We start from the raw sequence: 26,186 nt of genomic DNA, 5'->3' as shown, positions 1-26,186 counted from the left end.
TAGGAGTTTTATTTTAACTTTAACAATTTAACAAATTTCGTGTATAGCACGGGTAAAAATCTAGTACTTCATATTAAATAATAAAGATAGATTTGATTGCTGTAGTTCTCCTAATTCCTTAATTTTTAAGCGCCAAAGGAAAGATAAAAATCAATCACATCAAAAAAAAAAAAAGAAAAAAGTAAACAATATATAACGATTCCGTTGGTCAACCAAATAAAAGGAGGACACTTGGATATTTTCCAATCCCTTTTGAATACCCTTCTTCTTTTTCTCTCCGTAGGGTTTTCCCCAAACTCTCACTCCCCCTCTCTCTCTCTCCAAACATCACCGCCGCTGTTTCCCCGCCGATTAATTTTCCGGCACGTATCGCCGCCGAAATTCAGAGGTGAGAGAAATAACAGAGAGGGCAACTATGGGAGTAGAGCCAGCGAATTACACGAAGGAAGAGCAGTATCAGCAAATGGAGGCTGACGATATTGATCGTACCGACTCTGAAGTTGTTTTTCATATTCGTAAAGCTCTTAAGTCTGCTTCCACGGTATTTAATTTTCGATTTCCATAACTTTTTTCTTTCAAATTTTGGAGCTCTAATTGGTGATTTTATTGTGTTGCTTTTAATCAATTTGCGTTTGTGAAGTATGAATTGAATTTGTTTAACACTTAGGAAGTGAAAAAATTGGATTTGAGTTGGTTATTTGCTGAGATTAGTGATGAATAGTGCTTAATTTTGCTATCCAGCGCCTTAATCAAATTACATAAATATAGTCTAACTGTCCACAGTGATGCCATTTGTTGATTTTTAATCGTTTTGAGTTCCACGATAAAGAGGTGGGCGACATAATTGCAATGGTTCAAGAGAAGAGAGTGTTGTTAAAAGAGAGCCCTACCATTAGACAAGTTAGCAGAACAGTTACAAATTCGATAACTTTATTCTAGAAAAGAATTAGAAGTTCTCTTTTTGATTAATTTTTTATGATATAGTAGTATTAATGTTGTGACTCTTAAATCTCGGAAATAAAATGATTTTGAGTCTCACTACTAGAGGTTTAAAAAATAGCTACACAAGATTTTTGAGGCCCAATTGAGAGATGATCTTATTGTTCACTTCCTCACATGCTACTTATGATGATACGAATGTCTGGCTAGACGTATACTTGCCCCCACCCTTGCTGATAGTGTGTTAGCGGTGGTGCGATACAATGTCATGTGACTCATGTGTTCCTTAATCATTGTAGGCAATCTTACTTCTAACCTTCTCTCTCCTTCTTCAAAAATATTGAGTCTGTCTTGAATCTTTTCTGTAAGACTCCTGAAAGTTAAGGACCTAAATCACGGAAGGAAGAGAAAGTAACTGAAAAATAATAAGTCTTTTGTAGTCTTTGCAAGTGCGTATGTTAAGATAAAATGGTATTCTGATGTGAATTAGCTTTATTTGTGGCTGGTTGATGCGTAATGAATTTGATATGCACCTTGTAGGACGAGAGTGATGATTACAATGAACTCATTGGGTTGTTACATTACAATGATCATCTTGCGTATGAGGATATAGCTATGCTTGTGGTAAGCTTGATTTATTTTCTGGAAGTTGCTTTATGCTAGTAGTCTGTACTTGCAACTCTGGCTAAAAAGCATCTTTACCTGCTTGGCAGACAAGCTTGAAGGCCTTAGCTGGAGCAGTTTCATGCATAGATAGCGTGCACCATGGGAGTCTTCTTGATACTGTAAGATTTGATTTTGTTTGGTTTGTCACATTCAATTGATTAAATTTGTTGACTTTTTTCACATAACTAGATTACTCATTTCTCTCGTTCTCTCTTTCTTTTTATCCTTATGAGTACATGTCTCATGCGAACCCGCACTTTCCTTTTTGCATTGGCATTGGGACTTTGGGACGAAATTATCTGATTATAGCTGTTCATTGTCGTACTTATTTTTGTTGGGCGTCATCGAACTTAGTTTTATGTAATATACTTCTTTCATTCCTTGTTTTTCACAGTAGGGTTCAACACAAATTTAAGAATATTGGTGAGGCAACGAATGCCATGGTTGGAATATTTAGAAATGGGTTGTTGGGGGCATGGAATTATGAGGGGGCAGAGAAAACATTTTTGAATTGCAGCAATGAAGGTAGTTGAAAGAGTGAAGTAGTTGTTATATCCAAAAAAAACTGTGAGAAATTATTTGGGAAAACCATATTAAGGAAGATTGGAAAACAATATTGGACGAGGAGACTAGTTTTTAGCAGGATCCACGAGGTTGCCTTTACCTTAAGAGTCAAGAGCACTCTCAAAATGCTCTTCATTTAGTTTATCTGCTCGAACCATTAGTTCCCACACTTTATTTATATATATATATTTACATGATTGTGTTGGTGCAGATTTTTAATATGAGCATGTGGAGCTATAGCCCTGATGTCATGGATGCTTTGATTGAGTTGATTGTATCCCTGGTACGTGATCTTACATGGAGCATGGTTTTGTGAAACTTTTTGTTCCTTTTGTCTCATTTCACATGTTGCAGGCTTCCTCGAGTGGTAAATATGTTGATTCCTGCTTGGATATGCTCGTATGCAACTTCACTCCTCCTAAGAGATTTGTAGAAGCACTTAAGTGGCCACACGGAGTTGCAAAGAAGGACCACGTTCTGAGCAGGGTGCATTCTGCTCTGGAATTTATTGCAGGCCTGGTTCCACTTGCTCCATCAAGATTATTGCCTATTGTTTTACAGAGGATGCCAAAAGTTTTTAATAATGTGCAAGAACCTGTAAGTTCAGAATTATGTTCATCGTTTGAAAGGGATGTGTATGCCGAATTTGATGATGAGCTGTATGCGTATGTACTGGTCCCTACAATTTGTTTGATGCAGTTTTAAAAGAGTTACCAAGTAGTGAATTAAAGCAATTCCATTCTTGAAATAATTAGGTATAGGGAATAGTGGAACACCTGTAAAATTGCTGGTTTCTTCCATTTAGATTGTTCGTATGGTATTTTTCTACATTTTTAGTTCATAGCTTATTTGCTTGTATTTTCCCAGTCTCGTTGTGTTCTTTTTTCTATTAGCAATACATGTATAGGATCAGGATGGGGAGGGGAGGGGTTGAGGCAGGTTGCTGGAGGAGCACAGAGGAAATAAAATTCAAGCAGTTTATCTTCTTCTTGCGGATGAATAAGTTTTATTGTCATTGTGCCAATCTGTTAGATTTCCTGTTTTGTATGTTGTTGTAACGCTGTTGTAGTGTTTCTCCTTACTCTTGAAAGGAGGTCAGTTATATACTAAATGGATCGAGAATTCGAGATACATATATTGCAGTCTGTTTCAGAGGGGCATGCTAGTCGTTTCTAGTGGACATCATTGCCACTTTAAAATAGTCAGTATATGTTCCCTTCTTCCCTGAAATACTCCATACAGTATGTGTAGTTGTTTCGGCCTCTTGTAATTGCATGATTTGCATCTGCCTTTAAGCTGGCAGAAAGAATGATATGGAAGGGATGGTTATGCATTTTGACTAGGACATTGTTAGTGTATCCTGGCAGCCTGGCATAGTGACGAGATGGCAGATAATGGACTCCTAGCAGTCTAGCACCTTAGTGATTGAGGGGGGAATTTTGGAGGGCTTTTTGTGGTGGTCAGAGTTCACACAGTGGACTAAACAGCTGTGGTTGGATTTGTGGATTTAGTGTTCTCACTCTTCCCCATCTTTCCCATGTTAATCTATATGCATTATCATGAAAAAGTAGAGTTTTCTTTTATAGTTTGGTGGTGCTGTGATTTGAGAGTTTTCACGTTTGCTTCCAATTATTTTATTGTTAATGTGAGTTCTTTTTCTTGTAGGTTGTGGTGATGTTTGTAGAAAACATGCTCAAGCTGGAGGGCAGTGCAATTGGGGAGCTTGTTGGCAATAGATTTCTAATCATGGCTGTGGTAGACTTGCTGATAGATTTTGACGTGAGTATGCTGAAGTAACATGTAGTAATGACAACACCTTGCTGTACCAACTACCTTCAAATAAGAATTACTATTTGTGCCCCCCTATTTTACTAACCTGTAAATTTCTGTCCTTTTGGCACTTTAAAATGATAGTTGTACTTAAGTTTAATTTTTAAATTTTTTGATTTGTGATACTTGTAGGTGGAGGTTGGATGGGATGATATTCTAGAGGAGAACCCCCAGAAAGGTATATTTGAGATGGAGTTGGAAGACGAGCAAATACTAGATGAGGATGATGATGATGATGGAGGTGAGGTATGTTGATTACTTGATTCTCATGTTATTTTAATAATTTACTGGTACCTTTTTGGTTTTATATTGCTTCATTAATGTCAGTTAAAGAAACTTTAACGGGAATGATGCAGAGGTATTATTGCAAAAACTCCCATTACCACCCCTTCCTCCCAAAAAAGTTTAAATCCCTTAAAAATAGCATCTACTGACGCTATGCTAGCTTGAAATTTTCAGTTTCTGAGAGAAACTTCGGGCCAGAAACGTCTCTGGAAAAATCGAGTGTCTGACAAGTTAGAGAAATTGGATAGCCTTATGGTTGTTACTTTTGAGTATTTAAAATCTTGCAAAGAGAATGGTCGTTTGGTTGAGGTATTTTCTGGATTCCTTTATGTGTCAAGTAACCTTCACATACCTATGTTCTGCAGTATCTGATTGCCTTTTGTTCTTAACACTTTCTTGAATGTGAATAGGTGTTTGAATCTCTCCTCCAGTCATTTCAGATAACAGTTCTGAATGCTTACAAGTCAAAGTTTGCACAGGTAATGTATTTCCCAGTGTAACTCCATCACAACACATTCTCAGCTTCTGTTGATCATTCCTTGTAGATTTTTAGCACTGCGCAAAGCAACTTCTGCAGATCTTTCTTGATATTTCTCTCTCTCTCAAAGCTTCTTTTGATCATTCCTTGTGATATCATCCATCACAATACATTTTTTGTATACTAAAATTAGAGGAGAAAGAAAAAGGTTCTTGTGTTGAAAAACTGTTTCTTTTAGGTTTTTTCTCCCAGCATTTCTTCAGTAATTGCATACTTTTGCTTCATCGATGTTAGTCATGATTCCTACAACACATGATTGGTGAAGTTGAATGCTCACTTTTCTTACTGAATCACTTGTGAATACCTTTCAAAATGAAGTTATTATGCTTTTTGACGATTCTAATTTACTCTCTAGTAACCTATGTTTTATCTTCTTGCAGTTTGTGATTTTCTATGCGTGTTCTCTGGATCCTGAAAATTGCGGCATTAGATTTGCTGAATTTCTTGCTGATATTTTTATATGTAGCAGTTTTCCTCCACTTACCAGGTAATATTGTATGTTCACTGAATGATATATGTGATATGCTGTAAATTTTAAAATTAGTGGAGATATGAGAGGAAGTGGAAGGTGATTTGGAACACAGAATACAGTGAGAAGTTCAACTTTCCTTCATCTAGCAATTTTCTGGCCTTAGGTGGCTGGAACATAATTCATAATGGGAAAATTGTTGGAAATATGCAATTTAAGATGTTAAATAAGAAATTACGCGTTGTATAGGTTGGTTTAGCTATGCTGTAGCTCATGTGGTAACCTGCTTCCTTCAAGCGGTTAAACTTTCTAACTTGATTATTGAATGTGCACCTGATACTGGTGCTGCCTGTATGTGTAGTTTGGGGGCCTTTCTTAATTTGTCCTGATAAAGTGTTGTAAACTGGTGAATGGAACTTTTCATTTTTATGTCTCGTTCTTTTTATTCCCCTTGCTTATGGTTTGTTTGACGAGCCTTCATTATTGATGTTGTGTAGGATGAGTGCTGTTGCTTATCTAGCTAGTTTCTTGTCTCGTGGGAGATTTCTGACGACGACCCTCGTTGTGAACATTTTGGGAAGGTAATTGGATCAGCAGTTTAACAAATTAATTTGTTTAGACTTGGTGGTGCAACTTCTTACTTAACGCAATTGTACTCATAGTTTTTTAGTTTTCAAGATTGATTTTTCTGGAGAAAAAAAACAATTCTAACTTATGTAAAATCTCAGACTTGCCAAGTGGTGCTCAGATTATTGCAGACTCCAAAGTAGCAATTTCGATCCAAAAGCTCATAGAGTGTTTTATGCTGGATGTCAGGTACTACCATGTCTCCCTGACAACTCTATCCTCTTCTGTTTAGTGTACGCTTATATTATATGGCTTTATTGATACCTTCCCTTACATTGTATTTCCTCCGTTCCATAAGGTTCTTCACATTTACTATTCTGTTAGAGGAGGGGGGACATATTTTATCTGAGATGAGTTGGGGTTAAAAACATCATAAGTGTTAAATAGGCTCAAACATCCTAGCTGCTGTGTTTTTTTTTTGGGGATTTGGATGAAGGGTACTGGTTCTCGTGAGGATTCACTCACATTTGAAGAAACTTTTGAAAACATAGTCTTGATGCTTCTTTATTTATGAATCTGAAGAACTTATGGCTGTTTCTTGGTAATATATTTGTTAACCTTTTCTCCTAAAAACAGATCCTGGAATCTGGAATTGAAATTGATAGTAGTGGCAGTTTTCTACAAGCAAGCAGCGTGTTACTGTTTTTTTTTTCTTTTTTCCAGAAATTAATTTTTTTATATTGGTTACTTTTGTGTTACTGATAAAAAGATGGATTTTTGTTCAAGTCTTAGTTTTAGGATTGTATTTTAATTCCCTTTCCTTCCTGTGAAATATGTTTTGCGATTCTTTTTAAGACTCAACAGCTTCTAATTCATCTACTGCAGGCCGTCATGTATGTCCTTTGTTTCCGTTTGAGATCTATCATTGATATTTCAAATTTGAAATCACAAATCGTTGGTTTTCCCTTGAGGGAAATACTGATAAATCATCTGGAGCCATTGAAGGTACTTGCAAAAAACTGTCATATTTTCTGCAATTTTCTCCTTTGATATTTGATAGACCTTTATTTTATGTTAATCCTTTTTATACATCGCATAATGCAGGTCTGCTTGCCATCTATTGTAGAAGAATTTGTACAGCAAGCAAAGTCAGCTAATTTACTTCATCAAAGTGGAACTCCCGTCTTCCATGATATGCTGGAGTCAGAACATTCCAAAGCTTTTGGGGGAATTGAAAGGCTTGACATGTTCTTCCCATTTGACCCTTGTCTGTTGAGGAAAAGTGACAGGTTCTCTCTCTCTCTAATTCTATAACAATCACAAATTAGCCACAGGAGGGTTCATTATCTTGTATATGCACGTGATGTAGGGGATGTGACATGTCGTCCAATTAGTTATAATGGTGAATTGGTGATTATGGTTAGCCAAGTAGTATGACCTGGCATGAGGGTATCTTCAATAGGAGTTCTAGATTATGTAGCATTACACTCACATTCTCAAAATAACAGTCAATTACAGTACATAAAATGAATCTATGACCTGGTGTTGAAGACTCCTAATGCCAAATTCTATTTAATATTTATATTCTTGATTTATTCATGGTTTATCCTAAAGAGAAGGGAAATAGGAGGTGGTTCATGAATCATACCCTTCATTGATTTGTTAAAGTAAATACTGGTTTGTTACTGTAGGCTGAAGGAGTAGTGCATGAATCCCCATTTTTTGTAATCTGTGTGGACTATTTTATGTTTACTGTCAGTCTTGGGATTTAATGCTGATTAAAAATCTAGTTGAATATCATTATTTTTGGGAGAATGTACAGAGTATTAGTGATACTTGAATTAAGGTTAAGAATCATCCCTACCTCCATTTTTGCGCATTTCTTCTTTCAAGGTTGCCTAAAGATGAGTCTCTATTGCAAGGAAAAATTTAGAAGCTAGTTGAGTTTATCCATAGTATGCCCTTCTTTCCCCTTCAAGATTGTATTTTTTGCGAACTACAGGCCCAAGGATTGTAAAAGAAAATAATAAGTAGAATATTCTCTCTGGAATTTTATTTTTATGGGAAGATGATTAATGTTGTGTGCTATGTAAGTTGTGAGTAACTAGGTGGTGTGGAAAAATATGGTCTAAACGAAATGGCATGTTCCTAGAGTAAGTGAAGCTTGAATGGTTGGGTCTGTCTGACCATTCTTGTTTACTGGTAGCAGTATTCATCACTCTTATGAATATTATCGAATATGCGTTTCTACGTTTTTAATTGTCTGTCTGAGGCATGGAATAGAAACTAGAATCTTCTGTGATGTTTGTGATTATATAAAATAACGTAATTAGAGTTCAGTTGAGATTGTTAATGCTTTGGTTCAAGCTCTTGAGTCTCTGCAATGCTCGTCACTTGTTAGTGATAATGTAAGAAATATAACTCTTTTACTAATTTCATATCCTGTGAAGTAATAAGTGACCTATAGTGTGATATAGGGATCAGAGAAAGGGGGATTCCATTTTGTTTTGGTTCGGGTCGTCCCCTTGACCCATTGTATGAAATTTCACGGCATCCTATTTTTGGATGCTTGCTTTATGAGGACTGTACTGACCTACCGATCCATACACTTCCGAAGTCAAAAGGTGGTTATGGAGTCTGATATCTTATAAGTGGTGGCGAGGTTTACACCTCGTATGATTCTATTCCTGGTGTCATGGTTTCCATTTTTTAATATTTGTTTGTTCTTTGCAGTTCCATTCGACCGAATTTTGTTTACTGGTCCATGGTTCGAAAAACATATGAAGATGAAGAAGGCAGCAGCGACGAGGATGTTGATGTTTTTTACCCAAATATGAACAGAGCAGCATCCCGAGATGAAGGGGTAGAAGAAGGTTTTGAAGATGATTATCTCGACGAGTTTAATGATTCATTGAACAGGATGTCCATCACACCTAAAGATTCTGTGCTTAAAAATAAGTTTGGTCGTAATTCACGCACCCCTATGCAAATGCCATCTAAACTCAAACCGTCAATGAGCCCGGAATCTTTGTGATGCACTTCTTTTGCTTGTTTGGTTAAATGAGGAACCCAAGAACTAGCAGCTGAAGTGAGACGCGCACTCGCCAAGGGCTCTTCTCAAAGTTCCACTTGTTGGCTGCTTTCTCCAAAGATGAGATTCACGGCTAGAAATCTGGGGTTGTCATCAGATTGTGTTGTATTTCTCTACAAATTTTGTTTTGCTTTTATGTAATCTCTCAAAGTCTAATTCATAATTTGATGATTAGTTTAGCATAATATATGTAACATCTCAAATCCTAGTGCCAAAAGTCGAAAATTAGTTTGTTCTTTTCTGGTGGTTCGAAAAAATTGTAATTTATATGATGACGATACATCGAAGTTAAAACTATTTCTTGCTAGTGTAATATGAAAGTACAGTTATTGTTATTTTGATGGAACATGAGCTTGAAATGTCGTCCGTATTCAATTAGTCAATAATTGATCAAATGTAATTCTGTTGCTGTAACAGTCATTCAACATATTTTTACCCAGAATGTGGTAGTTGGCAAAGGTATGTTGCATTTACATGTTTATTTCCTCTTGTGTGTGCTCACATTAGAGCATCCGTATCTTACCACAAAATTTAACGGAGTATGAAACATTTTTATACTCCGATTTTGATCTGACCAAAAGCATGTTCTTATTTGTTTAACCTTAAATTTAACAGTTGTTACAAACGTTGTTGCGACAAGTTTGCATGCTGCTAATATTTTTTTGTCAAGGTTCATGCAGGGAGTGTAACTCTATTAGCTAATAGCTAATTTGATAGTAATCCCCTCCAATTTTATTTGAAGGCACTTACCGTGTGACCAAGCAGCATTATCGGTATATAGCTCTCAAACTCTCTCTCCTCAACTGATATCTTGCTTTGTACTCCGTATTTGTTGGATTATTACTAACATTTTGTACATTCAATCATTTTTTTGGGGGTCGTCGAAATGTCACAGTTAGAGTACTTGCACAGCAGCTGCAATAAGAGGAGGAAAAGGTCATCTGCTGATCAAAGGGTTTTTAGGTTCAAGTCGTTCTGTGAACCGGGTTACCCTACTCAGTTTGAGGGTCCTTTTTGGAAGAATGTCAGAGCATTACTTGAATTTGGGCATATGGAGAGTATTCATAGTACCAATGGTATGATAAGCTGGTCTTTTCAGCTAGAAGTTCATCGTCATAGACCTGATCACCGTGTTTTTCTGTTTGTTATCGAGGAGCCAATTGAAACTTCTAACTACCTCTACTGTAGACACTGTCGCTATATAGGTACTTACTCGAAACTTTCATTACACTCTAGTCTAGGCGTCTAGCTATATGTGACACTGTTAATTATGAAGTTGTGCTGTTAATAGTAAATCCCTCTGTCTCATATATATATATATATATACACATATACCTTCAGATACCCTGCAAAGAACTTCTCTTTTAAGTTTACTCTCCATAAAAAGCAGGGGAAAGGGTGATATGATATCCCATATTTTGTTTAGACATACTAGTTAGTATTTAAGCAGCGCGATTGGTTAGCCCTAACTTGCCAAGACCCTTACAGTCTTTAAGTGCGTAACATATATTTCAATTTCTTGATCATGAATCTTGAATGAGGGGCAACTATTCTTGTCTTAGAAGAATATTTAATGAAAGACCAAAAAAAGAAGCAAATGTTTAAATTTAGTGTTATTTAAAGCATTTGTTGACTGTAACAGGGTGGGGACAGCATATGATCTGCAACATGAAGTATCACTTTGTAGTTCCCTCCAAGGAAACAGCAGCAATGTCATCAACATGTTTGAGCTGCCAAGGGAACTGCTGTACTGATGGTACGATTTTAGCAGCAAGATGCGGTACTAAATCTTGCAGCTTGGTGGAATTGGAGGGTCACACTTTGCATGGAGTGTTCCACTGTAATGGCTTTGGACATTTGCTCTGTGTAAACGGCCTTGAAATGAGTTCAGACTTGACTGGTCACCAGGTCATGGATTTTTGGGATCGGATCTGCACTAGCTTGCGTGCCAGGTAATCAGGCATCTTGATCCTTTTTCTCAAATTTCATGACTGTTAATAGCCTTATAGGAGGTGCCGGAGGCATGATACGTAAAAAACATATCATGTTTGTAAATTAGGAAAAGCTCAGGAGTGAGCTACTTCCCTGCATTTTATGTTGCTGTGAGTACGATTGACACAAGATAAGGACTATCTAGAAACGTCCAGATATAAGGTTAACCAAAAGGAGAAAGTAACGAGGATAGGAAATGAAAGAATGATGATGATCGATAAGCTGACAAACCCTTAACAGCCTGTTTGATAGCCGGTAGTAAATGGTGGGAATGACAATAAATCTAAGTGTTATTTGGCAAGAAAAGAACATCGTAATGTACATGGTAATGAAATTTTGTCTCAAACTTGGTGTTTTTCTTCAAAAATTTGCATTCCACCTAATACCACTCTCCAAATGGTAATGGAAAAAAAGAGATAATTTTGAGTTAACAGCATTACCATGGGGATGAATGTTGAATTTCCTTACAAATTTACATACAAATTCATTCCCATTGACACCGTTTATGACCGGCTACCAAACGGTCCGTTAGTGGTTTTCAAGAATGAATCAAGAGTTCTGTTAGATCTGTATCTTTATCAAATTGTTTAGATTCCCCTGGTTAAAAAGCCAGTGATATGTTTCAGATTCTGTGACTTAACTGAATGAAATGTAATTTTTTGTGCAGGAAAGTGAGCCTGACAGACATATCTCAGAAGAAGGGCATGGACTTAAGACTACTTCATGGACTAGCATACGGAGGGCCTTGGTTTTCGCGGTGGGACTACAAATTCGGACGTGGAAGCTTTGGAGTTACAGAATCCATGTACCAAAAATCAATCCAGGCCTTACAAAACATCCCCTTATGCCTTCTTTTCCACCACTTAAGCCCCTCAGACAATTACCTACCAATCATATATTCAAGGTACCAATCCATATCTGAGCATTCCTTAGTAACCCTTAGTGACCTTTTCCACTTCATGTTAGAGCTCAAGTCCCGCCTCCCAAAAGAGACCGCTCCCTCTGAGTTGTTCAACCCTGGTATCCTTCTAGAAGCTTCTTGTAGGTGGTCCCCTAAACGGGTTGAAATGGCCACTCGTGTCATAGTTGAGTCTTTAAAACGGGCTGAGCCCAAATGGGTCTCAAGACAAGAGGTCAGGGATGCAGCTAGGGTATACATTGGTGATACAGGACTGTTGGATTTTGTGCTAAAGTCACTTGGTAATCATGTTGTGGGTAAATACCTTGTTCGCCGTAGCTTAAATCCTGTAACCAAAGTGCTTGAATATTGTTTGGAAGACATGTCAATTAGCCATGATCATAGTCTGATGTTGAGGGAATCCAAGTCTAATATGATGACAGTAACTAGGGTTCAACTCGCGAAGGACATCATGTACCTCTACAAATCCACACTAAAAGAGAGGAAGGCTACATCAGGTTCAGGAAGCTCGATTTTAATAGCTAGCAGGGTTGTTCTTGACAGTAAACACCTTATTAAAGAATTTAATTATCATCAAAACGTTCAATCCACGAACAAATTCAGCATAGGGGAGGAACTAGTTGATCTGTTCTGCACTCTGCAGCTGAAAGACAAGCAAATTATACAGCCTTATGAAAATGTTAAAGTAAAAGGAAGCATGATTATTGAAGAGTTGAAAAGGGAAGTTGAAAAATGGTTCAAAGATTTGTATTGGGGAATGAAAGGATTGGTGGTACAGTCAATTATGAATGTTACTGCAAATGACACAGATTTCGTTTTTGGAGTAATTGAAGAGGGAAAAGATGTCATTTTTGAAGCAGGATTTATAAGTGATGGGAACGGGAATGGTAATGGGGCGGTAATGCAAGGATGGAACATGTATGAACTTGGAAATTACTGTCATAATCAAGGTTATGGTTGCATAGATTGTGCCTGTGGAGCTAAAGAGGATGACGGCGAGAGAATGGTTGCCTGTGATATTTGCGAAGTCTGGCAGCATACGCGGTGTGTCAGGATTCCGAACAATGAAGAAGTTCCAAGGATATTTCTTTGTGATCGTTGTGAGCAAGATCTTATCTTGTCCCCTTCTCTGATTATGTAGGTACGTTGTTACATGATAGTATTAGTATGTACGGATTACTACATATCAGTTAAGTTTAAGCATGCAGTGGAGGCATAAAACTGTGTATGTTGTGACATAATTCACACTAGAAGAGTGAATATTATACCGGTTTGCAGACAGAGCATTGGTTATATTTTTGTGAGTTACAATATAATACTCCCTTTGTCTGTAATTAACAGTCACATATATATAAGCCTCGTTTGGTAATAAGTGGTGTGGCAGTTAAATTAGTGGATTTTAAATACAATTTCAGTTGCGAAACCCATTGTTTTCTTTTCATTCAGTCAAAAGCAAATAAGAAATACTCCCTCCGTCCTTATTTGTTTGCCCCATAGGTAAAATGTGTTTTATTAAGGTTTGGGGCAAAAATTTACATGGAAATGGGGGTAATATTGTCTTTTTAATGTTTATGAGGGTATGTAGTGGAGTAAATGGTGGTGAGCTATTACCTAGGTTGCACGAAACGGATACGGATACGAGGATATGGGGGAAACGGAAATAAAAGGTTGGTATCATAGCGTGATATGCCCAGAAATGAGTTTCACCCTGTCCGACACGTTTTGGAAACGGTTAGAGTCATATTTTTGCCATGTCCATGCATGATAGCCTATACTATATAAGGAAATGAAGCAATCTTTAAAGAACGGACTAAATAGAATATGGGGCAAACAAATAGGGACAGAGAGAGTATTGCAGTATATTTCAAATATGTAACAAGCTAACAACTCTTGTGAAGACAGGCCCAATCAGTTTATTTGTCAGGCTTCAACCCGAGCCATTCAAAGTTTCAAACTCGATTTATTTGTCTCATTTTTCTGTACAAGAATGAAATTTCTAAAGACAGACCAATTAAGCATTACCACCACGGTTGGTTGTTTCCATGGTAGCTAGAGAGTGAAGTTACCTGATCTTCCTCGTCGACCACAACCTGGGTTTACACAAAGGATAATTGCTTCTTGAAATGGAAGAACAACAAAATGGCCGTGCATTGTTAAGGTGTAATCATGCATTTGGAATTTAGGGTCACAATTCTTACACAAATTTCTTGACATTTTTTGCAATTTCTACTTACGAAAGTCAAACTTCTTAAATCTAATTAATTAATAAAAAAATGTTGCCCAACACACCATAGAAATCCATGGAGGGAAGAAAGAAACTCTACAATCAAGCTTATATGTGATGCTTTAGTCATGCAATATTACCTCATGGGACATAAATAAGATAGGAAAATCGATCATAAGTATCTATGTTTTGCAAGTTATACATGTATACTTTTGTTTCTAAAAGTTTCATAAACATCTCCTATAAAAGCATAACCCCTATTCATCCATTTGGCATCACAATAACTTCCTTCTAGTTCACAACCCTTTTCCCTTAGAGGAACTTTCTATTTATTTTAGTGGCAAACATGTTTTCAAAAGTATTATCATCGATTACCCTCCTCATTTGTCTCAACCTATTATTTTCCACTATTGTGAATTCCCAAAATACACCCTCTCCATCAGGATCACGTAATCAAGGTGGTGGACACCAAGGTGGGAAATCACCACCGGGAAAATCACCAACTCCAAATGTGTCACCACCTGAAAAGCCACCAACTCCAAATGCGTCACCACCTGCAAACCAACCAACTCCAAATGCGTCACCACCTGGAAAGTCACCAACTCCAGTTGCGTTACCACCTAGATGGCCAGGTGCGTTGCCACCTAAGCCACCAATGTCATCTCCACCTGTTAAGTCGCCAGCGCCTATGCCTTCACCGTAAATAGCTTCACCACCTGTTAAGCCACCAATGACATCTCCACCTATCAAACCACCAACGCCTGTGTCGTCACCACCAATGGCGTCACCACCTGTTAAGCCGCCAACGTCTATGCCATCACCTCCAATGGCTTCACCACCTGGCAAACCACCAATGGCCTCTCCACCTGTCAAGCCGCCAACACCGTTGTCATCACCACCTATCAAGCCGCCAACTCCTGTGTCATCACCACCAATGGTGTCACCACCTGTCAATCCACCAATGACATCACCACCTGTCAATCCACCAACGGCGTCACCACCTGTTAATCCACCAATGGTGTCACCACCTGTCAATCCACCAATGGTGTCACCACCTGTCAATCCACCAATGACTTCTCCACCTGTCAAGCCGCCTACACCAGTGTCATCACCACCAATGGCTTCTCCACCTGTCAAGCCGCCAACACCAATGTCTTCACCACCAATGGCATCTCCACCTGTCAAGCCACCAACGCCTGATCTATCACCTCCAATAGCGTCACCACTTGTCAAGCCACCAATGGCATCTCCACCTGTCAAGCCACCAACGCTTGATCTATCACCTCCAATGGTGTCCCCACCTGTTAAACCACCGACTCCAGTGTCATCACCACCTATGACATCACCACCTGTCCAGCCGCCAACACCAATGCCATCGCCGCCAATGATGTCACCACCTGTTAACCCGCCAACGCCGGTGCCATCACCACCAATGACATCACCGCCTATAAAGCCGCCAGCTCCCGTACCATCACCACCTGGAAAGTGCCCCATAAATACACTAAATTTGAAGGTGTGTGCCAGTTTATTGAACAATTTTCTTGGACCTGTGATTGGCACCCCACAAACGAATACATGCTGCTCTCTCATTGATGGGTTGGTTAACCTTGACGCCGCAGTTTGCCTTTGCACTGCCATTAAAGCTAACATTTTGGGGATCAACCTTGATGTTCCACTTTCGGTTAATTTGCTGCTCAACAAATGTGGAAAACAAGTACCCAACTACCGATGTTCTTAAATTATTAATCGGTTGGGTGCCATCAAAATCTCTTAAGTATTATTCCCTCAAATTCCTGCCTTTGAGTAGCCCAATAATGTTTAATGCATAAATCTATACGTATTTATATGTTATTTATTGTGTTGGTTTCTTTCTGTTGGTGATTAAGGCCGTTGATAACCTCCGGGACGAAAATTCTACTCCCTCCGTCTCTTTTTATTTTTTACGTTTTGTATTTTTCACGCGTTTTAACGAATAATTAATTTGCATCGAGAAACAAGATAAATTACGTTTATTTATAATGTTTTCACTTTTATCAAAATTCTGATATTGGGAAATGAGAAAAATTTAATGTCCCAATGGAAAAGTGTGAGAGATTAAATGACCCAATGAATTTAATTGGTTAAAATAATAATTGAACACAAATTTTGATAGAATATAAGTTATTTATGTGATAATATAAAAAGAAATGTAAAGAACATTTTGAAATACCTAAAAAGGAAAACGTAAAAAACAAAAAGAGACGGAGGGGTAGTTACATTTTAGTATATTAAAGCAAGAAAAACGTACAAATAAAACTGTTCCGGCGACGGACTCGGAACAGGAAAGGGATGACTGACTCCCGACTGAGATTGCTGACTGGATCCTGCACAGTGAAACCGTTAACTAGCCTCGGGGGTGATCCGAGAATTACCCCTCCGATGCTTAAGTCAGATTATGCTGGTAGCTCTGTAATAAATGCTTATAAGAATGATTGGGCTGGAATTGCGTACCTTTGGCATTGATGGGGGTCCGTATATATAGACGGGTTATTTGTACGGAGGACCCGGGTTATTACCCGTTGGTTCCGGATCCTCCCTTTCGGCTCTGATAGGCAGATGATGTCATACACTTGCCGACTGGGTTTGTAAACCCTGGATGCCGACTGCACCTTTGGTGCTTCTTGTGAGTATATGTCTATGATACAGCTGTTATGGGTTGTCCTACCGGCATACCGGTAGGGCTACCCGTATAACTAGCCCCCTCAGAGTGACTACAGCTGGCTTTTACAGTCTGTAGTTGCTCTGATAAAAAGAAAAAAGCGGAAGCTGGGGGTAAGCCCCCTATACAACTAGCCCCCTTGGGGACGATCAACACCCAATGGGTGTGATTGTTCTGTAGATGGCTGTTTTACAATGCGGTTTTTAGCTCAATACTTGTTCTGATGTCACGACTAGCCCCCATTAGGACAAGGATTGATCGCTTTAAGTGGATAGTTTTCTGTATGCCGGCTGCCCATGTTTGTGTTTGATTCTCTTGGCTGACTGTTATCCTTGATTTCTTTGAATGACTAGCCCCCTTGAGTTTCTAGGCTGACTAGCCCCCTTGACTTTTTAGGCTGACTAGCCCCCTTGACTTTTTTAGGCTGACTAGCATCCTTGACTTTTTATGCTGACTAGCCCCCTTGAGTTTTTTAGGCTGACTAGCCCCCTTGAGTTTCTAGGCTGACTAGCCCCCTTGACTTTTTTAGGCTGACTAGCCCCCTTGAGCTTCTAGGCTGACTAGCCCCCTTGACTTTTTAGGCTGACTAGCCCCCTTGACTGACACGTGGCGACGGTTCATTTTTCTTTATACGCGTGGCGGGAGATTTGAAAAGTGTTTTGGACACGTGTCGGCCATCCGGCAAGTGTGGGGAGTTGTGATGTTTTCAACCGCCCAGATCTGCTTCCTGTCGTTTCAACTTCCTTTCGTTCCTTTAAGTAACCGTTTCTTCTTTTCTCTTCATTTCCGCTCTTTCTCATTTTCCTTTTCAAACTTTCTCGCGCTGCCAATTTGCTCTCTTTCTCTCTCTTGTTTTTCTTCCTAATTTGTGTCCGTCTCTTCCTGCCGTACTTTTCCGTTGGGGTTGGGTTGTTTCTCTTGGTAAGTTTCGAACTTGGTCTGGTTTTTTAGGTTGTCCGTTGTTTTATTAGGGTTTGGCTGTCTGACTTTCTCGTGTTGTTCTTTCAGTTGGGTTGTTTGAGGGACCTTGCAGCTGTTTGATAGTGAATTTCCAGAATTAGGTACGATTTCTGGCCTTACTTTCTCTTTTTGTCGGGTGTTTCTGTTTTTGCTTGCATGCGTTTTGAGTGGGGGTAGCCAAAACATGACTGGTAGGGTTGGGGTTAGTAACGTGATAGACCTGTCAGACACAAGTAGCGATTCTGGCATAGAACTAAATATGGACGGGAAAACGGCCGGTAGTAATGCTAAGAATACTGGGTGGGGGATAAAATCGAACACGCCACCTCCTTTTGCGGAGTTTATGGGTGGGAATCCTGTTACCGGCCCTTTTATACCCATGACTGCGGATCAGTTTACTCGCTCACAACAGTTACATGGCCTGCGGGCACGAATGGAGAGAGAACTTAGGCCGAATGAGCATAACGTGCCGGCTGGGGAGCCGATTTTAGACGTAGATCCGATTTCGGTTAGGTACCATTTGCGGGATTATCGGGAATTTACTCAGCCTGGCGGCTCTAGTCTTGGGGAGTACGGTACTAACATCGGCAATATATATGTTTCTAGGGCCATGCCGTCAGACGCCGAACCGTCTACAAGTAATCGACGGGCCGGGAAGGAGCCTGCCGTCCATGATGCGGGTGAGGTTAATTCCGCCGGTAGTGGTGATGTGCCTTCCACCCCTGGCGACTCCATACTGGAGTCTTCTGAGTCTGGGTCTCCTGGGTTAAGGGCGCCGCCAATTGCCGACTCTGATGAAGATGAGGAGGATGCTGCGATCTTGCAGCAAGTGTTTGAAGAAGAGGCCTTGGACGCCGATGTGAATTTCGAAGGTGAGGCCGCCGCGTTCTTGGTTCCGGCCCCTCCCCCTAATGATTCTGCTGCCCTCACCACTGAGATAGATGGTGACTTTGTAAAAGAGGCCATTGCCAACCGGCATTCTGAGGTTGGTGGTCGCTTTTTGGGTTTACCTGAGGGCTACAGGTTGACTGTGCCGGAAGAAGAGCAAACGGTGGCCGACTGCCCTGTAGGCCATGTCGTTGTGTACACGAAGATGTTCGACTATGGGTTGCGCTTTCCCTTGCACCCGTTCATTGAGAAGGTTCTGCGGGCCTGGAATGTCGGCCTCGTTCAATTATCGCCCATAGTTATTCGCAATCTGGTTGCGTACACTTGGCTGTTTTCATTCAAACAGTGGCCCTTGACCCTCAACCTTTTCAAAAAACTGCACTGGCTGAAGCGTGATGGGAAAAATACCGGCTGGTGGACGATCTTTACCAAGAGTCAGCGTCAGACTGTGAGTCCCCGACTCTCCAGCTGCAAGGACTGGAAGGACCACTTCTATTTCATGGCTGTTCCCGAAGACTACCCCCTTCGGCGTACTTTCTACCAGCCTAAACCTAGGATGGAACAATTTGACCAAGCCGACCTTGGGCCCCGAGAGCAACGTGCGTACGACAGGCTGCTGGTTGACTATGTCGACGTTGGGCTGTCTAAGCCTAAAACCTTGCCGGCTTTCTGGCTTCCTCCTGTCGGTTATATTCTTAGTCCTGCCGCATTGGGTGCAGTCGGTCTTGCACCTACACATCCCCTTGGTAAATGCAGTTGTTTGCTTGCACTCTTTATCTGTTGTATTTGTTTATACTTCTTGGATCTCTGTTGTGTCGTTTTGCGTTTGTTAAATTTTTTTCTGACTTCCTCGTTCTTTTTTCTCAAGGCACCATCTTTTAAACAAGGCTTCACTCGGCCTTGACAAGAATTGGAGGGTTGTTGAAAAGTGTCCGGCGGCTCCTGCTGAGAAATATTACACTGTTGCTACCTTCTGCGCGAAAGCTTGTCGTGGTCGGTCAGCCAGCTTTGTGACTCCTTCTGCCGTTGTGGACCGAGGTGTTGTTCCTCGTGTTGTTCGAACAAAGGTTCCGGCAGCTGACCAAGCTACATCCTCAGCCCAAGACGAAATGACTACTGGCAGGTTTGCTTCTCTTCCTACCGGTCGTGGGGGACATGCTACTCGGAAGAGGTCTTCCAGCCAGGCGAAGGCCAATTCTCCCAAACGGTCAAAAAATGACGCTGCGAAGACAGCGCAGGAGAAGGTGAAAGACGTCTACGCCAGCGTCGACAAGCCCTTGCAGACATCTGGCGCTGGAAAGAAGATCGCTGAACAGCCTGCTCAGTCGGTTGAGATTCTGGATGTCGACCTTTTGTCCAAACTGAACCGGAAGCAGGTGTTGAGCGATTTGATTAGCGATCCGATCCATCCTGTGCCTGTGTCGAGGCATAGCCCTTCCATGAACCGGTCTGCCAGCTCGGCCTCTAAGTATGGGGTTATAGTTCGTTCTGGGGGTTCATTGAGGACAAAACTGTTGTGCTGTCTCCGGATACTCTTGCCGGTCTAGCTGCTGCTCCCGGTCATGCTGAAGAGCACTGGCAGCCGCAGAGTGATGTTCTGAGGGGTGAGTCTATCCTTTTTGACCGTCCCAAAGACGGAGGTACACCGGGCTACCGGTCTCTGCGCCAAGTTGTTACACCCGCCGACGGTATACCCCAGGAGATTGAGACGCCGGCTGCACAGTTGATGCATGACCTGTACTCGGTATTTTACTTCCCTCTTTGACTTGCTTGTTTTTTATACTTGCTTTTATTTTCGGCTCTGAGCGATTTTTTCTTTCAGGTAACGCAATCTGCTACCGAGCTTGTGGAGTGCTATCGGAGTTATCAGCGTCGTTTAAAACGATCGCAAGCTGAGAAAGAGAAGCTTCAGACTGACCTTGCTGAATCGGTCAAGACTGAAGGTGACTGCCGGAAGGAGATTGCGAGACTTGAGCTGGATGTTATTGCCGCAGGCAAGAGGAAGGCTGAACTAGAGCTTCTTCCAGCCAAGTTGACGGCCGAAGAGCAGAAGACGGCTGAGCTGCAGATTAAGCTGGATGCGGCGCTGCAGGCGGCTCAGGATGCTGAAAAGGCTGCTAAGGATGATCGCAAGGCTGTGGCGCTGAAGGCTGTGCAGAAATTTATGAAGTCTGACTTCTACTGCGAGGAAATGAAGGGGCGCTACAATGGTGGGTGGACTGCAGCCCATCGTTGTGCCGTCAAAGCCTTGACGCTGACTGAGGCTGCCTGGGGTAAGGTGGAGGGATCCTATGAAGAGGGTGGCCATATTGATCCGACTGGCATGGAGACCCAGACCTTCCCAGACCTCGTCATTCAAAACGCTGACCCTCGCCTTCTGCCCGACAGGGAGATTCCTGAGTCTGCTTACTGGAGTGATGCAGACGGCTCAGCTTGACGGTCTTGGCAGTCATCACCAGGCTCTTCCTGTGGTTCTTCCAACAGTTTTTTCCGGCCTCATACTTGTTAATGTCTATTGATAGCTTTTGAATATCATTTAGCGGATGTAATTTATAAACAATTTCCTTTTTTGGTACCTCTTAGCTGTTTGTGGCACTTTGTCTTTTGCCGTGTATTAACTGTTTCAAGAACGTTATTTTCGTCTTGACTGCGCCGTCTGAGGCGTATGTTTGTGCCTTTTAGCAGCTACTCACTCCGCATTTAGTTATTTTTGGGTGGTGGCTGTCGTCCCTGTGTTTGTTTAACATCTATGTGATGCACTTGATGGATTATCCGCTTGTTTTTATTTTATTCAATTTGTCACGTAGTGGCGTCGTCTTGCCTTCGATTTTATTATATATTGCATCTTGCCTCTTTGTCGATTGGGCCAATGTGTTCAACCTTTGCATATGCTTATGTCGTATTTTGCCTCGTTGCTGACTGAGCCAATGTGCTCACCCTTAGATTTTAATTTTTATCGTATCTTGCATCATTGCTGACTGAGCCAATGTGCTCAACTTTCGATTTTAATTTTTATCGTGTCTTGCATCATTGCTGACTGAGCCAATGTGCTCAACCTTCGATTTAATTTATATCGTATCTCGCATCATTGCTGACTGAGCCAATGTGCTCAACCTTCGATTTAGTTTATATCGTATCTTGCATCATTGCTGACTGAGCCAATGTGCTCAACCTTTTATTTCGTTTTGTCGTATCTTGCAACATTGCTGACTGAGCCAATGTGCTCAACCTTCGATTTAGTTTTGTCGTATCTTGCAACATTGCTGACTGAGCCAATGTGCTCAACCTTTTATTTCGTTTTGTCGTATCTTGCAACATTGCTGACTGAGCCAATGTGCTCAACCTTCGATTTAGTTTATATCGTATCTTGCAACATTGCTGACTGAGCCAATGTGCTCAACCTTTTATTTCGTTTTGTCGTATCTTGCAACATTGCTGACTGAGCCAATGTGCTCAACCTTTTATTTCGTTTTTTTTATGCCGTATAGTTTACCTGGAATATACTTGTAGCTCATATATTAGATTTCAAAATATGGCACTGTCGGCCCTACTACATCATGTTTTCATACAACTTCACACATGGAATTTTCTTAAAGTATCTGCGTTCCATGAGTTCTTCAGCGGTGTTCCATCCATCTCCATTAGTCTGTATGATCCAGCTACCACTTCTTCCCATATCTGGTAGGGCCCTTCCCAATTTGCAGTCAGTTTTCCTTGTTTTTGAGCTTTTCCGGTTGCTGCCGTCCGGCGAAGTACAAGGTCGCCTACCTCTAGCTTCCTATGTTTTACTCGCTTGTTGTAGGCCCTGCTCATTCTGTTCTTGTATGCGGCCGACTTGATTTCCGCCTGCAGTCTAACCTCTGGTAAGAAATCCAGCTGGTGTCTGAGTAAGCTGTCGTTTCCCTGTTCTTCATAATGCTGGATGCGGAAGGTAGGTAGTGCTACTTCAGCCGGTATGACTGCTTCTGATCCGAAGCATAGTTTGAAAGGGCTCTCTCCCGTTGCTTCTTTAACCGTCGTTCTGTTACCCCATAGAACCTCTGGGACTGTGTCTGCCCACTTGCCCTTGAACTCATCCAGCTTTTTCTTAATGGCTACGAGTATTTGTTTGTTTGCAGCCTCGGCTTGCCCGTTGCTCTGTGGGTGGCAGACTGAGGCGTATGCGAACTTGATCCGGTAGTCTGCCAAGAATGCTCGTATAGGTTCACAGTCGAACTGGCATCCATGGTCGAATACTATTGCTGTCGGTATTCCAAACCTTGTTATGATGTTTTTCCAGATGAACTTCCGTACCTGGTTGGCTGTTATCTTTGCTACCGGCTCGGCCTCAATCCATTTTGTGAAGTAATCGACGGCAACAATCAAGAACTTCCTGCCTCCTGAGGCTGTTGTGAAGGGTCCTACGATATCCATTCCCCACTGGGCGAATGGAATTGGATTCAGAATGGGCATCAAGTCGTTTGCTGGCATACGTATTACTGGGGCAAACAGCTGGCATTTTTCACATTTCTTGACGTAGCTCTGTGCGTCTTCCAGCATGGTTGGCCAGTAGTAACCTTGTCTTTGGCAGATCAAAGCGAGTGTTTTTCCTCCTACATGGTTTCCGCATATTCCTTCATGCATTTCTTCGATTAACCTTGCGGATTCGTATGCCGTCAAACACCGCAGCAGGGGGAGGCTGAATGCTCTTTTATAGAGTTGTCCCTGATATATGACGTACCAGCAGATGTCTTTTTTGATTTTCTTTGCCTCCCTGATATCGGCCGGGAGCATTCCAGTCGTCTTGTACGCCCAGATATCGTCGTACCACTCTTTGTTTGCCGTGATGACCATTATTTCTTTTCCTTTTTCTTCCATACTCCTTCTGTGCATGATTTCTATCATTACTGATCGACTGAGCTCGATTGCTTTCGAACTGGCCAGTTTTGCTAGGCTGTCTGCGGCAGTGTTCAACGCTCTGGGGACCAATTTGATGTCAAAAGCTTCTAATTTCACTGTCAGCGTCTTCAGTTTTTCTTGATACCGCCGCATTGACGGCTCTTTTGTTTCATACTCTCCCGAAAACTGATTTGCCACCAACTGAGAATCTGTTGTCATTACTATCCTCTTGGCATCTGCCAACAAACATAGCTGTACCCCTGCAATGGCTGCTTCATATTCTGCTTCGTTGTTCGAAGCTGCGAAAGTGAATCTGATTGCGTATTCGAACTTATCTCCTGTCGGAGAGGTCATGACAACGCCGGCTCCCGCTCCCGACTGAGCGGCTGATCCGTCTACTGATACTTCCCAGGATTCTGCTTTGGTTTCGTCCTCTTGATAGGATGCTTCAACTACGAAGTCGGCCAAGGCTTGTGCTTTTATTGCATTGCGCGGGTGAAACTCAAGATCGTACTCCGACAGTTCTATTGCCCATCGCAACAGCCTGCCGGCTGTATCCATTTTTTGCAAAGCCTTCTCCAGTGGGAAGTTCGTCAGAATTTGTATGGTATGTGCATCAAAATATGGTCTGAGCTTTCTGGCGGCTATCAGGACTGCATAGGCCACTTTCTCTATCAGTGAGTATCTTGCTTCTGCCGGATTCAAAATGTGGCTGACAAAGTATATCGGCTGCTGGACTTTGTCTTTTTCACTGATTAGTACGGCAGCAACGGTTTGGGCTGAAGCGGACACATACAACTGTAGCTTGTCGCCCTCTTCCGGCCTGGCTATCGTCGGTAAAGCACGAAGATGGTCCTTTACCTTCTCAAAGGCCCTTTCCTCGGTTTCTCCCCACCGGAATTTTCCGTTCTGCTTAAGAGTGTTAAAAAATGGGATCGACCTGTCGGCTGATTTGCTAACAAATCTTGTCAGAGCTGCCATTCTTCCTGTCAGCCTTTGTACATCTTTGATGCTTTTTGGCTGAGGCAGATTGAGTATTGCTTCTACCTTATCTGGGTTTGCCTCTATGCCTCTCTCGCTGACAAGGAAACCCAAGAATTTCCCCGATTTCACTCCGAACACACATTTCTTGGGGTTCAGCTTCATTTGGTAACGGCGCAGAGTTTCAAACGTTTCCCTGAGGTCGTCTAAATGGTCGGTCTCCAATTTGCTTTTCACTATGGAGTCGTCGACGTATACTTCAATGTTGCGGCCTTTTTGGTTTGCGAACACTCTGTCGACCAGTTTTTGGTACGTTGCCCCAGCGTTCTTTAACCCAAACGGCATAGCCTTGTAACAGAATACTCCCCCCTCAGTGATGAATGCTGCTTTTCTCCTGTCGGCCTTTGCAAGGCTGACTTGGTGGTACCCGGAGAATGCGTCAAGGAAGCTGAGCAGCGCATGGCCAGATGTGGAGTCGACTAGCATGTCGATTCTTGGCAGTGGGTAGCAGTCTTTCGGGCATGCTCTATTAAGGTTTGTGAAATCTACGCACATTCTCCACGAGCCGTTTGACTTCTTAACCATTACGACGTTGGCCAACCACTCTGGGTAGTCGCATGGTTCAATAAATCCCGCTGCCAACAACTTTTCTACCTCTTCCTGTATTGCTTGATTTTTTTCTGTTGAGAAGTTTCTTTTCTTTTGTTTTACCGGCCTGACTGCTCTGTCGACATTCAGTCGGTGCTCGATTACCTCTGAGCTTATACCTGGCATTTCGTCTGCGGAAAATGCGAACACATCCGCGTGTTCTCTCAACAGACCGATCATGTTTACCCGCAACTGGGGGTCAATGTCGGTTCCTAATTTTACTGTTCTGCCAGTTTCTCCTTCTACCAGCTCGACTTCTTCCGACTCTCCTCCGGCCTCTACCCTAGGTAGAGTAGTCCCCTTTTCGATGCTTTCGATTGTGGGTGACTCCATTTTCTGCCTTTTCTCCTTCTTGGGCAAAAGAGATTGCTCGCCCCCCGATCTTGGGGCTTGGCCTTTTGCCGGTCTTTTCATTGCTGCCTCTCTCGCTATATTCCTGGATGGGGTCAGTCGGCCTGGTGTTTTTAATGCCGTCAAGTAGCATGATCTTGCTGAATCTTGACTGCCTCGGATTCTCTCAGCCTTCTCAAAGTTAGACATGTATATCATGGTTAGATGGTATGTTGATACCACTGCTTGTGCATCGTGGATGAATGGCCGGCCCACTATTACGTTGTATGCAGCAGGCACTTTGATTACTAAGAAGTCTACCATTAGGTCCCTTGCGGTCCTTCCCTCTCCAATCTACACTGGTAGCCTGATGCTACCTTCCGGGAAGACCGTGGCTCCGGAGAATCCTATCACAGGATAGTTGACTCGTGTGAGCTCTTTCTCGTCTATTTTCAGCTGAACGAAGGCTTCCCAAAAGATAATGTTCGCTGAACTCCCTCCATCCACCAGTATTCGTTTTACTGGGAAGTTTGCTATTTCGAGGCCCAAAACCAGTGGATCGTCGTGAGGGTATATAATTCCGCGACAGTCGGCTGGGGTGAATGAGATGTTTGGCATGACTTGGGGTGCCGGCCATTTTCTGGTGCTATGGTAGTTTATCAGGTGGCGGTGTTCGCCCAGACTTCTGCCGGCTCCACTTATTGTTCCTCCATGGCACG

The 26,186-nt window shown here is 41.8% G+C and overlaps 5 protein-coding genes across 5 annotated transcripts; 4 read left to right on the top strand and 1 right to left on the bottom strand.

Moving 5' to 3' along the window:
- The first annotated feature begins 228 nt into the window (after positions 1–228).
- Positions 229–9,295, top strand: LOC110800471 (RNA polymerase I-specific transcription initiation factor rrn3). The gene is made up of 15 exons (XM_022005776.2): positions 229–541; positions 1,480–1,563; positions 1,653–1,724; positions 2,381–2,452; positions 2,524–2,766; positions 3,835–3,948; positions 4,132–4,245; positions 4,459–4,593; positions 4,695–4,763; positions 5,203–5,309; positions 5,789–5,872; positions 6,020–6,107; positions 6,744–6,863; positions 6,963–7,147; positions 8,592–9,295. The coding sequence occupies exons 1-15, from the start codon at positions 416–418 to the stop codon at positions 8,890–8,892; spliced, it is 1,914 nt and encodes a 637-aa protein (XP_021861468.1). The 5' UTR covers positions 229–415; the 3' UTR covers positions 8,893–9,295.
- Positions 9,296–9,776: 481 nt separating this feature from the next.
- LOC110800478 (PHD finger protein MALE STERILITY 1) lies at positions 9,777–13,232 on the top strand. The gene is made up of 3 exons (XM_022005784.2): positions 9,777–10,154; positions 10,592–10,901; positions 11,609–13,232. Exons 1-3 carry the CDS (start codon positions 9,836–9,838, stop codon positions 12,999–13,001), a joined length of 2,022 nt encoding a protein of 673 aa, XP_021861476.2. The 5' UTR covers positions 9,777–9,835; the 3' UTR covers positions 13,002–13,232.
- Positions 13,233–14,430: 1,198 nt separating this feature from the next.
- Positions 14,431–14,835, top strand: LOC130472497 (proline-rich extensin-like protein EPR1). The gene has a single exon (XM_056843685.1). It carries the CDS (start codon positions 14,431–14,433, stop codon positions 14,785–14,787), a length of 357 nt encoding a protein of 118 aa, XP_056699663.1. The 3' UTR covers positions 14,788–14,835.
- LOC110800477 (proline-rich extensin-like protein EPR1) lies at positions 14,815–16,001 on the top strand. The gene has a single exon (XM_022005782.2). The coding sequence runs from the start codon at positions 14,815–14,817 to the stop codon at positions 15,820–15,822; it is 1,008 nt and encodes a 335-aa protein (XP_021861474.2). The 3' UTR covers positions 15,823–16,001.
- A 6,202-nt stretch (positions 16,002–22,203) lies between these two features.
- On the bottom strand, positions 22,204–25,791 carry LOC110781078 (uncharacterized). The gene has a single exon (XM_021985331.2). The coding sequence runs from the start codon at positions 25,789–25,791 to the stop codon at positions 22,204–22,206; it is 3,588 nt and encodes a 1,195-aa protein (XP_021841023.2).
- Positions 25,792–26,186: the final 395 nt, after the last annotated feature.

Source organism: Spinacia oleracea, chromosome 4 (genome assembly GCF_020520425.1).
Source record: "Spinacia oleracea cultivar Varoflay chromosome 4, BTI_SOV_V1, whole genome shotgun sequence".
Classification (NCBI taxonomy): domain Eukaryota; kingdom Viridiplantae; phylum Streptophyta; class Magnoliopsida; order Caryophyllales; family Amaranthaceae; genus Spinacia; species Spinacia oleracea.
The sequence above is the reverse complement of the archived record's forward strand: the minus strand, read 5'-3'. Positions and strand labels throughout refer to the sequence as shown.

What these genes read in the sequence shown, in the direction of transcription:
- LOC110781078 (XM_021985331.2), bottom strand. Translation starts at nt 25,791, where the DNA reads ATGGTAGACTTCTTAGTAATCAAAGTGCCTGCTGCATACAACGTAATA.
- LOC130472497 (XM_056843685.1), top strand. Translation starts at nt 14,431, where the DNA reads ATGTTTTCAAAAGTATTATCATCGATTACCCTCCTCATTTGTCTCAAC.
- LOC110800478 (XM_022005784.2), top strand. Translation starts at nt 9,836, where the DNA reads ATGTCACAGTTAGAGTACTTGCACAGCAGCTGCAATAAGAGGAGGAAA. An exon ending in TAGACACTGTCGCTATATAG is followed by an intron (nt 10,155 to 10,591) that starts GTACTTACTCGA and finishes TGACTGTAACAG; the next exon opens with GGTGGGGACAGCATATGATC. An exon ending in TGCACTAGCTTGCGTGCCAG is followed by an intron (nt 10,902 to 11,608) that starts GTAATCAGGCAT and finishes TTTTTTGTGCAG; the next exon opens with GAAAGTGAGCCTGACAGACA.
- LOC110800477 (XM_022005782.2), top strand. Translation starts at nt 14,815, where the DNA reads ATGACATCTCCACCTATCAAACCACCAACGCCTGTGTCGTCACCACCA.
- LOC110800471 (XM_022005776.2), top strand. Translation starts at nt 416, where the DNA reads ATGGGAGTAGAGCCAGCGAATTACACGAAGGAAGAGCAGTATCAGCAA. An exon ending in ACAAGTCAAAGTTTGCACAG is followed by an intron (nt 4,764 to 5,202) that starts GTAATGTATTTC and finishes ATCTTCTTGCAG; the next exon opens with TTTGTGATTTTCTATGCGTG. An exon ending in CTGTTGAGGAAAAGTGACAG is followed by an intron (nt 7,148 to 8,591) that starts GTTCTCTCTCTC and finishes TGTTCTTTGCAG; the next exon opens with TTCCATTCGACCGAATTTTG.